General features: G+C 36.3%; 1 protein-coding gene across 1 annotated transcript; it reads right to left on the bottom strand.

Annotated features, from left to right (window-relative positions):
* Positions 1 to 6,943: 6,943 nt before the first annotated feature.
* LOC145230547 (uncharacterized) lies at positions 6,944 to 9,394 on the bottom strand. The gene is made up of 11 exons (XM_080095993.1): positions 9,134 to 9,394; positions 8,869 to 9,024; positions 8,699 to 8,809; positions 8,524 to 8,621; positions 8,360 to 8,461; positions 8,183 to 8,250; positions 7,938 to 7,966; positions 7,734 to 7,871; positions 7,383 to 7,484; positions 7,182 to 7,279; positions 6,944 to 7,059 (listed from the first exon to the last, which is right to left on the bottom strand). The coding sequence occupies exons 1-11, from the start codon at positions 9,194 to 9,196 to the stop codon at positions 7,056 to 7,058; spliced, it is 969 nt and encodes a 322-aa protein (XP_079952119.1). The 5' UTR covers positions 9,197 to 9,394; the 3' UTR covers positions 6,944 to 7,055.
* Between the last annotated feature and the right edge of the window lie 4,619 nt (positions 9,395 to 14,013).

Genomic DNA, 14,013 nt, shown 5'->3' with positions numbered 1-14,013 from the left:
TGTGATACAACTTCTCGGTCAGTGCTGTCCAGAGTTTCCATCCACTCATGTATTTTACTGCAGTCTGGTCTCATTCCGTCTACGATAGAGTCTAATAGTCGTGTTGTATCTTCATCTGAGAATGGAATCTCACGAGACAAAACTTCATAAATAACCATGGCAAAAGCATAAATGTCGATGTTTTTGGTGGGTTTCATGCTAAAATTCTTGAGTTTTTCCGGGGCGGTATAGGTAAGAGTGTATTGTATCTTTTTGTTCTTACTTCTTGCTAAAGGATTGACAGTTCTTAAACTGCTCATAGTTGCAAGCTCCGCCCCGCCAAAGTCGCCAACTTGACAATCCAACTTTTCTGTCAGAAGAACGTTTTTTGTCTTTACATCGCAGTGAATGAGTCGTTTGTCGGGTAATTCGTGACAAGCTTTAAGTCCTTTTGCTGTTTGCCATAGCATTTTAAGGCGGGGACCGATGCTTAACTCAATATCGTCACGTTGCATGAACGTATTGAGGTTTCCGCCTCTGCAATATTCCATAACAATTCCGATAGCGAACGACCACTGAACATAGCCATAAACCTGAATGATGTTTTCATGGTCCACTCTCCGCAAATGCTCCATTTCTCTTTTAACTCTATAAAAGATTTGTTTTAGATTTCAAATAATAGTCATTGCTCACTGCTCACTGCTCATAACTATGTTTACTTTTGTTTGATTAACAACTTTTCCTCTGGTCCACCTGTTACTTCGAACACTTTTATAGCAACAGTTTTGTGCAGAGATTTGTGATGACCAAATATCACATCTCCGTCGAGGCCGCTGCCGGCTTCATAATACTTTGGGTCGCATTCAATCTCGGAAGCATCAAATTCTTGAAACTACAAAATATCATATTTAAGTTTACAATAAAGTGCACCCTAACAACATATAACAAGTACACAATTACATTGTTTAGGCTTGCCATTTTATCTAATTCAATGTTTTGATCAGGCTTCTGAAACACAGTTAAACAGATTTGACTTCTGCAAAAACAAAACAGGTATGAATCAGCAAATGCAAAAATGCTGACAGTCACAAATATTTGAAACCAAACTAATATTGCACCGTTTTACATAAACTTGAACATGCATTTATTTTTACGTAACCTACTACAACTAGGATAGAGCCTGGTAGTAACTTGTCAATCTCTCCTGTGCCTTTATAAGTGAAAGAAATCCACCCATAGCTGGATTAACACCATATTGTCAGCACTGTGACACAAAAGCAACTTTTTTAAGATTCACGGCATATTTATTTATAGTGGGGTGTTTAAAATGAAACCTCCACACACCGAGTCTGGCAGACCGACATGGGAAACTTATTGTTAACCGTGCTGAAGTCTGATATTAATACATAACCCAGTCTTGGCCTTATTAATTTTGTTCCTTGCGTTGTGCCATTCTGTGAAAGTTCATATCTTTGTGCTAAAGCGAATCGATTGTTTAGCAAGCACGCAACCACCTACCGTGGAAAACAACAACAAACAGCGTGTATAGTGCATTGTTCACCACCGGGGTTCGCTGACGGGTCCTTTGAAGTACAAATACTCAGTAAATACTTTTGGAATTCGTTAAAAAAAATTCTTTCTGAACAGCGAGTATTTGAAATTTACTTTTAGAATCTCCTCAATAAGACTTCATCGGCAGCGATATCCGATGTTATGCATTCTATCGGTAATCGTACGATAATTTGGCGGTATCGGAACACCGATACCTTGATAAGCGACTAAAACGCCCTCTAGTCTGTCTCATAATATTTTGCTAAACATCATTTCACCGGGGCTTTTGACACCGTCGCCATTGCAACACAATCTGTGCATCTGCGGTTAGGAAGTTTACTTTGCGTACGATTTGCCGAATCAGCATTTTTAACGATTTCCGTTTTCAGTGTTTTGTTATAGTAAAAAATTTAAAACATAAAATTAAACATTTACTTGCATACTCTGCATTGATTTAAATTGTTGCACCTTAAGCAAGGTTACAATGGATCAAGTTTATAGGCCGGCATACAGTGCTTTACAAACAGACGCCAAACAACGCTGCTTTGAAATGGTTAATGCACACCTGTACAACAACAACTAAAATTGCCTACCATCATCACGTTTTGGATATGTTAATGTTCGCCTAAAAAGTAATCAACAAAAACGTTTTAAATTATTTTTTTATAATTTAGTTTTGTCGTGCTGATACAAAATGTACAAGCTCTGATCAGAATATAAACACTATTTTTCAAGTGTATTATGCTTTTTTAATGTTTACACTAATTAATTATCGGGTATCGTATCGGATCGCAGTACTTTTGTGTAAAATATCGGATACTAAAATGGAATTTAGAAATGGGTATCGGGCCAACCCAAACCGTAATTGTATGTGTTTGAATATTGTAGGTTCGGTTTGATAAAAATGTTTACAACCACTCTTATAGTTGAGCAGACGGATAAATGGGAAAGCTCATACTCTACTACTAAGGTCTTTTGAAGGCATTTGTCAATAAAATGACGCTGGTTCCCACACACTAGTATTTCGTGTCTGGACAGTGGATGCGATATTTCTATGCATGGCAGACAATGCAGTATCAACTGGTCCATAAATATGACTGTTTATATTTAAAGTGGGCTTTAAAAAAGTTCCCACCTCGCTTCTTTATGTTGTTTTTTACGTTTTTTTTCATGTCACAATTTCCATTCTACCATTTCGGATTAGTTACATGCAAGTTCTGGGTAATTATTACAGCAGGACGTAAAAAAGCGTAGGCTATGTTGTATTTGCAAAATGTACATACGTCACACCGACAGCGAGCAAAGTCTGTCAGACAGGTTGTCGTTTTTCGCTCTCGTCGAGTGCGACGTGTTTGCCTGTTGTTAAATTACTTCTGTGCTGAAGCTTGAATAATCACGAGCGGCCTGAATCACACTTTGAGTCAGTGAATGCTAACCAATAATAAAAAAGTAATAATTAGGTTCGTTTTCTCATGTTTTGGAACATTTCCAAATTAGAGTGTATTGTAATTCGCCTACTACAAAAAGTAAATAATTGGGCGCATGTGTAGGTCTCATTAGGCGTTGTAAGTTGATCTGTGTAACAAATAAAGCACTTTGTGTTATTCTTGCGTTTTTTTCTTCTAAAAAATAGGTAATTTCAAAGATACAAGAAACGATGAAATTTGCATCTGAAGATATATATTTCTCATTTTCAATTTGTGTTAACCTGCTAATTAAGTCACGCTACCCCCGATGGTAGATGACTTGGGTGTTTATAAAGCGTTTAGAAGTAACATTGCTAGAGTAAAAAACCTTTTAATCGACTAGCTACTGTTGCAAATATTATTTCGAATTCGAATTTTCACGAGTAGATGTATTTGTTAAGTATTTTTTGACTGTTTCCCACTCGATCTTCCTTTACACATGAAAGCCAATACACCTGTTCCATACGCTTTAGACGTGTGGTACGACAAATGTGGACGAGCAATAGAATATATGAGGCGTTATAAACAACTAAGATCGATGCTTTGGTCGTTCGGTTTGTGCTGACCCTAAGGGTAGACAATTACAAACACTACGTATATCTGATTTTTTGATTTAACAAACTAAACGCTGCTTAACTTAACCTAAGCTTATATAACGCCGAACACTACAGTTAAGTTTCCAAGACTACATTCCGACAGAATATAGCAACAGCGCTACTTGCGGTTGAACACGCAACACAAATATCACAACGCCAACGTCTATTACAACTATAAGCTATAAACTCTAAAACTCTCTTTTTACTTACAAAAACGCTTGACTTATATAGCGCTCAGGCCTGGATACACGACATGAATAACGAGGTCAATAAAGTTCTAAACCGTGATTATCCTTCACATGATTTTAGAAACGTCAAAATTAACCTGACTGGAACCTCTTTAAGACGTTGATTCTTGGTAACACGTAAGGGGATGATAAAATAATACCCTTGAGCCAGTGACATTTGACAAGTGTTTCTGCTTTGAATTCGTTTTAGAAATTAAACGAGCTGTCGTACTTTTCAGAATTGATTTCAGAAAAGTTTTTTTGTACAGTTTGATGAGTGACATGCTGGCATCTTGATCTCACAGGTGAAATATGGCTATTGCCTTCCCACTTGTGGGTTGTGCAGTGCTTTTGCAATATGCTGTTTTGTGTTGGTAAGTCGCTTTGTTTTTGTGTTTACTCTTCCCTAACGATGTGACAGGCTAAACTCTGACAGATTATTATACTTACGCGCTGCCGTCGAGGCAAGGTAATTGTTTAGGCAATCAACCTCATTTGAGCTGTAATTCTTTTTTTAGGCGATATTTGGCCTAGCGACGATACATCAGTGCTGCTTTAGCGGTGCTCATGTGGTAAAACTCAATGTGAGTAATTTTGACGTCCGATGAACGCTCGCGCAACGGCGGCGCTTTGTCAACTACCATTTGCATTTGCGTTACATCTTTGCAGTGCAATCACTATAGCCTTCTCCCGCATATTTCCTCAGCACGTCCAATTGATTAAATATGTCATATGTATCGCTTTGGTGTCACATATAGTCATGTCAAATCTAAAAAAATAATACAGTGTCAACCTACGAGGTACTTAGAATGAATATTATGATCGTTTTTTCAATATCAATTTAGTTGTTATAGAACTAAGGGTCAATCTACGAGGTTTAGTTACAGACGCTTTTAGCTATTCGCTTAAGCAAAGCTAATGTAATTTAGGCATATAAAGGCGATAATATAGTTACCGTGCTTGTCAAATCGTCATCAGCATCGATAAAAGTCATCTGAACCTCATGTAGCATTGATCTTTCTGTAAAACTGCACTTACAAATGCAAAACATTAAACCTGCCACAACGTTTCGGCACTTACTATTTAGTGCATACAAACTGCCATGTAGGAATATTACTATTGGGCCAAACAATAATATGCGTATCTATGAATAATAACGGTGTGTAAACTTACTATGCCCTGGTGACCAACTTTCGCTTGCATGCAATAGCGAGAAGCTGTCAATCCAAATTGTGCAAGGACTTACAGACTATTGAATCAGACATGATAGGTGATAGGTAGAAGTATAGTGAAATGATATAATTGCCGTCTTTGGCGCTATACAGTCTCAATTACCGCAACCCCGAGGATTTCTATCTACCTAGACAAGTAGATTATTATTATACCTTATTAAACATAAACGTGATATTTCTTTGTTACAATTATTGTTGACATTGACATTGTGTAGTTGCTGCATTTCCAGATTAGCGAATCGCAAGGTAGTGAATAAAAATATAGGGAATAGGCAGTATCCTTAGTGAGGGAAACAAAATCGTCCTTGAACAACAGTCAAGTCAATAATTTTCATACTTACCTGCTATCCTATTCTTGAATCGTCCGCGGAACTAAAAAAATTCGCCGTTTCGTCTAGTGAGCTGGTGAAATCGGCACGCGTCTACAATGGCACTTTAATTGCTGGCAACGATTGTGTCCTTTTCAGGCACCTTGAAAGACTGCAACTTTGTTGGCTCGCTATCTAATGCGATTTCACGCATAAACTGACAAACCATAATCAGGCGCCAAAAACAACTTTTCGGCGTATGGACTTGGTTATTGCCCAGGAGTACCTTGAAACTATTCAATGAACCACTAGGGCGTTTATTTTCAAGTGTAACATCGGTAAGCGACTCATGCACCTCGTAAATAGGATAACCGCCAAAAGCCTTTAAGAGAACCTGTTTCAAATTTTTATAGGAACGACAACCAACAGTTCCAAAAGTGACTTGACTACCCTGTGCGCTTGCTTCTGGTTCAGCGCAGAGACAATTAAATGGAATTTTCCGGCGTCAGACGTTATTTGGTGGCTTTGAAAAATTTTCTCCACCGTTGTAAACCTACATTTTACACTATCTGGCCACATGGGAGATAATTTAAGTTCACCAACCCCAAAATTAGACGCAGAAGCAACTGGGTAACGATAACGAGGAGTAGAATACGCTGCCGGCCTGGGCTGTGAAATCCAAGATGCGACATTTGTCGACGGTTGAACAAAACAATTTAATTATCTTTAAATTTAAAATCATGTGTTGCTGATTAATGTTGTGATTTACTTAGCCCAGTTCAGTAGTTTGTGAATGGATAAAATCTATTATACCCACAATGTTTAGTATATCTATGCTAATACTATTTTAGGTTTGTTCATGGACTAATTTGTTAATAGTAAGCACTAAAAGAGCTTGATTGAACCAAATGTTAAAAGACTAGGGTAATACAAATGGGCACGGAAAGCCTTTGAGCTTTACAATGCAAGAAGACTAATATACACCCAGATTGGGTCATGGTTATGTTCCTAAATTTTGCCTTACAACTTTAAAACATTGCAAACTCATGTTGAAAATGAATACACTGTTGCTGCCAGGCATAACGTATCAACAAAATTTTCAGCTCTTCCGGCAGTTTTTTTATTCTACTGTGCCAACGTTTCGATGTCCCATACGAAACACCTTCATCAGGGTAATGACATACATTGCAAACACAAGTTATTATAAAGCGAAAAGGGCGGCGAAACACACACAAAAAAGCAAACAGCACCATTGAGCCAGGTGTTATCACACGACCATTGGTGCGCATTGCGTTTTTTCTACCGCCTTTTTTGTGTGTGTTTCGCCGCCCTTTTCGCTTTATAATAACTTGTGTTTGCAATGTATGTCATTACCCTGACGAAGGTGTTTCGTATGGGACATCGAAACGTTGGCACAGTAGAATAAAAAAACTGCCGGAAGAGCTGAAAATTTTGTTCATGTTGAAAAGTTCAAATGACATGTAAAACATGGTTTTCCATACTGAAAAAAATGTATCAATTACAACAAACAGTGACTACTTGATTACACCTATTACAAACATTGGATGTTAAAAAAAATCACAATCACAGTTTCTACAAAGCATGTTGAACTATATAAAATCGAAATCACTACAATTGTTCCCCCTTATTTGTGTGAAATAGTTCAATGAGTTGTTGCAGTCTAGTTGCATCATTTTCAACTAAAAACAAAAAAAAACACATTACATGTTCATCCACAAAGGGTTTCAACTCAACAACTGGTTTCAACAACTGCTAAATGCCCCAAACAAAACAAGTGGAGTTACCTTCACTGCTTACTTACTTGGTAAAGTGCTTGGTTTGAAAGGTTATGTTAGAATCTGAGATTTCTGGTGATTTTGTCAACACTGCCCATGGAGAATCTTTATTGCAGTATTTGACCTTTATTTAAAAACATGTTTTTTATCCACACAACTTAAACCAAATTCCTGATCTAGCACAGTCAGTAATACCATGTGGAAACTGTTTGTACTTAAATCCTTACCATGGTTTTCTTTTCTTTTCTCAAAATGGGTAGGGTGATTGTGACATATTTGTGAAACTTCAATCCAGCTGGTCCACATCGTATATGTGGTGCAATGTCCAACTAAACAAAATAACAAACAGTTCACTTCTCCTAAAATTGGACTTTGCTAAGCATAGATCTACTGAAGGAATTAATGATTTTATTTATATGTTTAGCATATTACAGCAACAGTTTAATTTTGTGTAATTTTTTATTGTTTGATGAATACTTTTTTCACTGGATTGTAGTGAGTCCACAATCTGTGTCAGTTGTATTTTAAATGATTCACTTAAAACAAAATATAATCTGCAACTGGTATTACAAACTCACCGCATTGGACTTGTGTGGAGTAATTGTTATTAGAACATCTTGTGATAAAGCCCCTGGAGGAATAACCAATGAGCATCCATCAGATTCTAATTTTCCTCCCTCTGTACCAACAAGTTTTGAAACTGTGTTTGAAGTATTCTGTTCACAGAAAACAACCTACCGTAATCATTTTTTTAATGAAGGAAAAAAATCTGTTCCACTTACCTTAGTTGATAATATATTCTGTCCTTGGTCTGAAATAGGAAATAACACTAATAAAACAAGGACTAGAAGTAGGGTTTGTGTTAAGTTTTAAATTTTTTTTGCTTTATTGCAAGTTTGTTGCGTTTTTGGCTATAACTTCAGTTCAAAAACTTACATTGCAACAATGGGTTTTGAAATCTAAGCATTGTGTGGTCTTTAAGTAAATGGTAAAAAACATTTTTTATTGAATTGTAATTAACACCTACTCTCATTTGTCATCGTATGAGGAGCTTTGTTCCAATCAATGGCAGACAAATGGTCCCTTTCTTTCATGCTGTGAATAAACTGCTATTATTATATGGTAGATTTTCAGCATATCTAGAATGCGCTGGCAAAATAATTTTGTAACTATTAGGCTTTTTCTAGTACTTCATAAAAATTACCCTTTGAGTGGAACTGGTTGGTGTAATTCCTTGTCAAGCATGTGACTGAAACAAAAGTCAGTTTCTAGTGCTTTCATGCCATTTTCCAGGGATGCCTTGAAGCTAATAGGAGTGGTTAAACACCATTCTGTTGTCCACTAAATGATATAGTTTAGTTTACTTACAATGAGAAGTGGTCAGTTTGGAATGTAATACACCTCTTATCAGAGTGATCAACATTTGCCATTGTTTCCCACTGTTTGGTGTTTGTGCTGTATTTGATCTGGTACATATGATAATATAGAAAGAAAAATAAAATGTGGTTAAAATAAAACAGACCATTATAACTAATAAGCTTACATCAACTGGAATTGATTGGTCTGCCAAATAACAAGTTTGAAGGTGAATAGTAACTGGTTTGTTGAATTGTAGCCCATCAGGTTTGCAATCAAGTTCTGGCGTAAGTTCAATCTGGGGAAAAGGGCCAGGAAGTTAAACAAAAACGGTAAAGCATTTCACAAAAGGGAAACCTCATCCTTCTCATGTCCATATGATGCAGTCAGTTGGATTTTAACATCTTCTGACAATGCACCAGGTTGAATGTCAACAATACATCCACCAACTGTTAGTTTTGCTCCATTTGTTCCCACTAACTTCTCTGTTTTGCTGACAAACTTATAGTTGTCCTATTCACAAAAGATTTGTAAGATGGTACAAGGGTGTTTCGCTATCTTGCTAGCTGTTGTTAAATTAAGCCTGCCTTTTGAGGCATCAACCAAACAAGTCCTTATATACCTGTGCGTCAGTTGATTGATCTGGAATGTTTAAATTTAACAAATAGTCATTCTTTATGTACATTCTTTTTTTCTTGTGCGTTTTAAGAGATATACCCCTGCGTGTGCATACTTTTTCCTGGTCTTTTTACATCACCTCCTTGTCACATTTGTATCTACAGACGTAGCGTGATGACGGATAAATATTTATTCGAAAATACACAGTAGATACAAATGCGATTAAAGGAGGTGCTATTCTGCAAGGAGGGTGGACGGAAGTATACATAGGTAAGACGGGTGTATCATTAAATACGCACAAGAAGAATCAGGAAAGGAGTGTGGCTAAAATTGAATCTAAGAAATCAGCTATGGAAAACATGCCACAAGCCACAATCTTAACATTAACTTTTTTGATTCTATTACTGGTATCGGTCGCTCTCATACCTATATTTTTATTATTTCCTTTTTCATTTGCTGATGGCACAAACTTACGTGTTTTAACCATTTGGACGTAATATTGCTGTTGTGTGTAGTTGTTTGAGAATGTTTACGTTCTTCTGTTACATGTGTAGACATTTGAAGCTATTATGTTCATAATGAACATGTTCACCCAATTACCTTAGCAGTTTACCAACAGACAAATAAACGGGCAAAAGCACAAAAAACGATTTTACGTCACAACGTCTTCATTTTTGAACAACTAAACCAAAAAGCAATAGGTTTGTTTTGTATAATTTAGGCAAGTGTTATTGAAAAACGTGTCAAAAGGTCATTAACGGTTGTTGTACTGCAGTTCAATTTACGTTTTGCAAAACAAAGATTAGTGAAGAACAATTTGTTGCCTTTACGCGGAAATAACTTCTTTAATTTTTGGTGTTTCTAATACTGTTAAGGTATTCTGGAAAATTTGTACATTTCTTTAAAAACTTTTGAAGTTTGGTTTGATGCTTTTTACTAAATTGTCCTTAAGAATCTAAAAATAACCGGAACATGTTTATAGGGTATTCCATTTCGATAAACACGAGTCATGTGTGTAGGTCAAATGGTGTTTATAAATGTCCAATTTTGGTCCTGCATTACGTTTTTCTTTCATTGGAATTTGTAAATTCACCTGCGTTCTTGGTAAGCTTCGAACAGAATTGTTTTAGCATGTATCTGATCAAGTTCCAGACGGCAATCCTGTGTTTGCCGGGCAATAACAACTTGGTCGGTTTTCGGTTGTAGTAAAAAATTAAACATGCCAGGGCACGTTAAGACCTGCCACAAATATAAGTATAAAACCGCATCAATTCGGTTATTGAAAAAGTGTATTTAAAACAAACGCAATGCAATCCGTCAAAGCTGTATTTGGCGAATTGAACCTAAACCGTGAACGACAAGGTTATTATGTTATCGTTTCTTTTTTTATCAATTATAAGTAGACAAAGGTTTAACGAAAGAGTATGGACTGATCATCAACTAAGAGCGTAAACTTTTGTACAAAAAAGTACATGATTTGCTTTTATAATCACCTATCAAATTTACGTGTCATTCACCTTAAAAATATGGCACAAACAGAATTTTATACGAAGGCAGAACATCAACCTCTTGACGTGTAAGGCTTTACACTTCACACACACGTCGCTTTATAAACTTAGCAAAATGGTCCAAAGGGGTATCTCGCTTAGTTACAAAGCTGTGACCAAATCAAATTCGTGTAACAAATATCATTTTAACGTCATAGAACGTGCAGAAACACTTGTAGTAACACAAATATGCACTTAACAGACAGTCGCTTGTCACATAGCCGCAATCAGATACATACCGAAAGCCTATTCAGGATGGCTATGCCCAAGAGCCAGGACAACAATGCACAGCATCAAGATGACCGCCAAACAACAGACATAATAGTAAGAGACAAAATCCTGACCATAATGCACAGTATACCAAGGAACTTAAACCTACCAAGTGTTCAGAATTTAACCATATTCCAGTTCACACCACCATCTACACGACTTTCTTATTATCACAGCTGTGACACACACAAAAACTAGAAACACGCCTTGAAAACAATCTTTTCGGACATGTCCTGGAAATTTCTCTGCAACTTACGCATGCGCGACGTAACAATAAAAAACATGTAGAATATGCAATAAAGCATAGAGTTGCACAAACATGGGGTTACAAAACGTCCGTAGTTTCCCGGACATGTCCGAAAATTTCACGTAAAATCTGAATCCGGACATAATTTGTAAAAACATTCTTAACCAGAGAGTCGCACCGCTTATCATATGGGTTCAGGTTCGGTTCGGGTTCCGTTTGTTTTTAGGCAGGGGCGGCTCGTGCTAGGGTGCTGCGGAGCTGCAGCACCCCCTAGATATTTTTACTTAATAAACCTGCCATAATATTACAAATAACTTTCATTATTTTTATTTTTTTATTCCTTATCAATATATAATAAGCATAATTTCCGCCCTAATCACCTTTTTTTTCATTAAAAAAATTTTTTTTTTTTGAAACACTAATGTATATCTATGCTGGAACTGCAGCTCCAGTTTTCTGACGTTTCGTGACGTTTCATGACGTTATGCGGTTCTGCGCATGCGCACTTTGAAAAGCTACATGCTGGGCGAAATAGGAGCCAGGGTGCTGCGGCTCGCGCAGCTCCACCAATCACGTAGCGTGTGACCTGGGCACCCGGAAGTAGTTGTCTGTTCCGCGTTTATTGTGTGCCAAAGCAAATCACGTGTACCATCAGGTTCGACAATGAGTACAGTACGACAGTTATTCTCTTTTAATCATTTTTACAGTTTTTGATTGAAAGGTTAATCATGGCTTTTCAAGATTCTAATTCGGTGACTGTAAGTGAGCTTCACCAACTTAAGATTTCGCAGTTACCAAGTGCTGAAAAGGTAAGTATAAAGAAAAAAGGGCGTCCAACGCCTGATATTCAACTTTGTCAGCCAGGAATGAGCCACAACAAGAAATATATACGCAGTTTTAATTCTGAATGGTATCGAAAGAAAAAATGTCTTCGTGGTTGTGAAGTTAAAAATGCACTGTTCTGTTTTCCATTTTTGCTGTTTGGAGGTGATGAAAAATGCTGGACAAAAGATGGTTTTACAAATGTAGCCAAAATAGGTGAGAAAGCAGAAAAACACGAGAAGTCAAAGAAGCATGTGGACAATGATGTTTCACTTTCACTTTTGGGAACTGTAAATATTAAGGAAAAACTTAGTGAGGCGTATATAGAATTTCAATTATTGAACACAACAAAAAAGTGGAAAAAATCGTGAAATTTTGTCCAAAATAATAGACTGCATTTTGTTCTGTGGAAACTTTGAAACTCCCTTACGTGGACATGATGAAAAAGATGAGTATTGATGTAATGGACATGTACTGTTTGTCTAAACAGTAGCTGCTAAATTACTTCACAGGAAGTGTGTCTTAAGAATGAACATTCTACAGACAAGATAGTAGTGACCACCAAGCACATCCTATTGTTGACAAAGAAAAGCTAGTTACTGAAATGAAAATGTTTCTGTAGATCTGATGTTCATGATTACTTTGAAAATAATCTAGATGTTTTGACAAGTGAAATTACTAGGATGAAAAATCGTTTTTGCTGTTTCCATGAGTCTTTCAAAGGCAAAACAGTTTGGATGCAAACCTTTGTTAGGAACACCATTATTTCCAAAAGACTTGCACCTGCAGTGCTAGTACTACTAAATAGAAAAACAGTTTCTCAGTTGTCATTTGGAATCAAGGAAGAAGCTATCAATTATCATGCCCAAACTATAACTTTATGATTCATTTTGGTTTTAAAAAGGAAGCACAAGGTTTAATAATATGGTTTAAATTTAAGTGAGAGTGTTGTAAATTTTAAAGCTTCAAGGAGTTTTGCACTTAAAAAAGCAATTATAAGCTATTTGCCAGCAAATAAAGCAGCAATTATAGCAGTTAAAAATCTGAAAGACAAATAATAGTCTGTACACAAAAATTCAAAAAAAGATGTTAAAATAAACAAGTTCTGACACAAATGTAAAGTGGTTGTTAAATTTGTCAGTTATGATACCAATAAACAACTGTATGGCTAGTTTTGTGTGTGACAATTATAATCTGTGAAGGTCATATAATATGTTGAAAACGCTGACTGTGACCATAAGGTAACTTAAATGAAATATGACCATTTTTTTAAATGTTGTCGAACTGAAATACTTCGACATTTTTCGAATCATTACTTTTTTTTCTATATTCTTGTGTTTTACCGTATTTACAACCGCTTAGTTTCGAGTCTGTGTCACGTGTGTTTTTGTTCCACATTATTACTGCATGTTATGGTGTTTAGGCTAAACAGTTTAGCCGTCGCTATGCAAGTAAACAAAATACGCAAATGATGCCGTCTGCTATTTACACTCGTGTACATTATTGCGTAACAAAAATTACGTCACAATGGAGTTTCTAATTAAGATTTGTATTACTTGTTTTTCTACACAAAACAATGGCTAGAAAACTATAAATGTAGGTTTTCTATATATTGCCAACTTATATATGTTCAATAAAGGCTAAAATTTTGAGCAGCACCCCCACAAATTTTAGGCACGAGCCGCCACTGTTTTTAGGGGTTCGGAATCGGCTCAGGTTTTAATAAATCTATGTTTGTGGGTTCGGGTTTTGTTTGGTTCAAATCTCTTTTCGTTAATTTTCATTCTACCCATCATCTTCAAGACCTTATCAAACTCTCAAAGAATTTTGACTGTACACAGTTCGCAGGTTCTAGTTCAGTTCAGGCTATTGGATGAGTAACAATGTAGTGAATTAATATATTTTAATACTTCGGTTAGAAAGAAATTGTAATAGTTTCAGAGTTTTTACATTTACTGAAATTACGAAAGTGTAATTAACATTTGCGGATGCATTTTT

Source organism: Phallusia mammillata, chromosome 1 (assembly GCF_965637545.1).
Source record: "Phallusia mammillata chromosome 1, kaPhaMamm4.hap1.1, whole genome shotgun sequence".
Classification (NCBI taxonomy): Eukaryota; Metazoa; Chordata; class Ascidiacea; order Phlebobranchia; family Ascidiidae; genus Phallusia; species Phallusia mammillata.
The sequence above is the reverse complement of the archived record's forward strand: the minus strand, read 5'-3'. Positions and strand labels throughout refer to the sequence as shown.

Coding starts and splice junctions, on each gene's coding strand:
- LOC145230547 (XM_080095993.1), bottom strand. CDS start 9,196: ATGTACATAAAGAATGACTATTTGTTAAATTTAAACATTCCAGATCAA. Junction 7,872..7,937: donor AGAATATATTATCAACTAAG/GTAAGTGGAACA, acceptor TTCTGTGAACAG/AATACTTCAAACACAGTTTC. Junction 7,485..7,733: donor CTCCACACAAGTCCAATGCG/GTGAGTTTGTAA, acceptor TATTTTGTTTAG/TTGGACATTGCACCACATAT.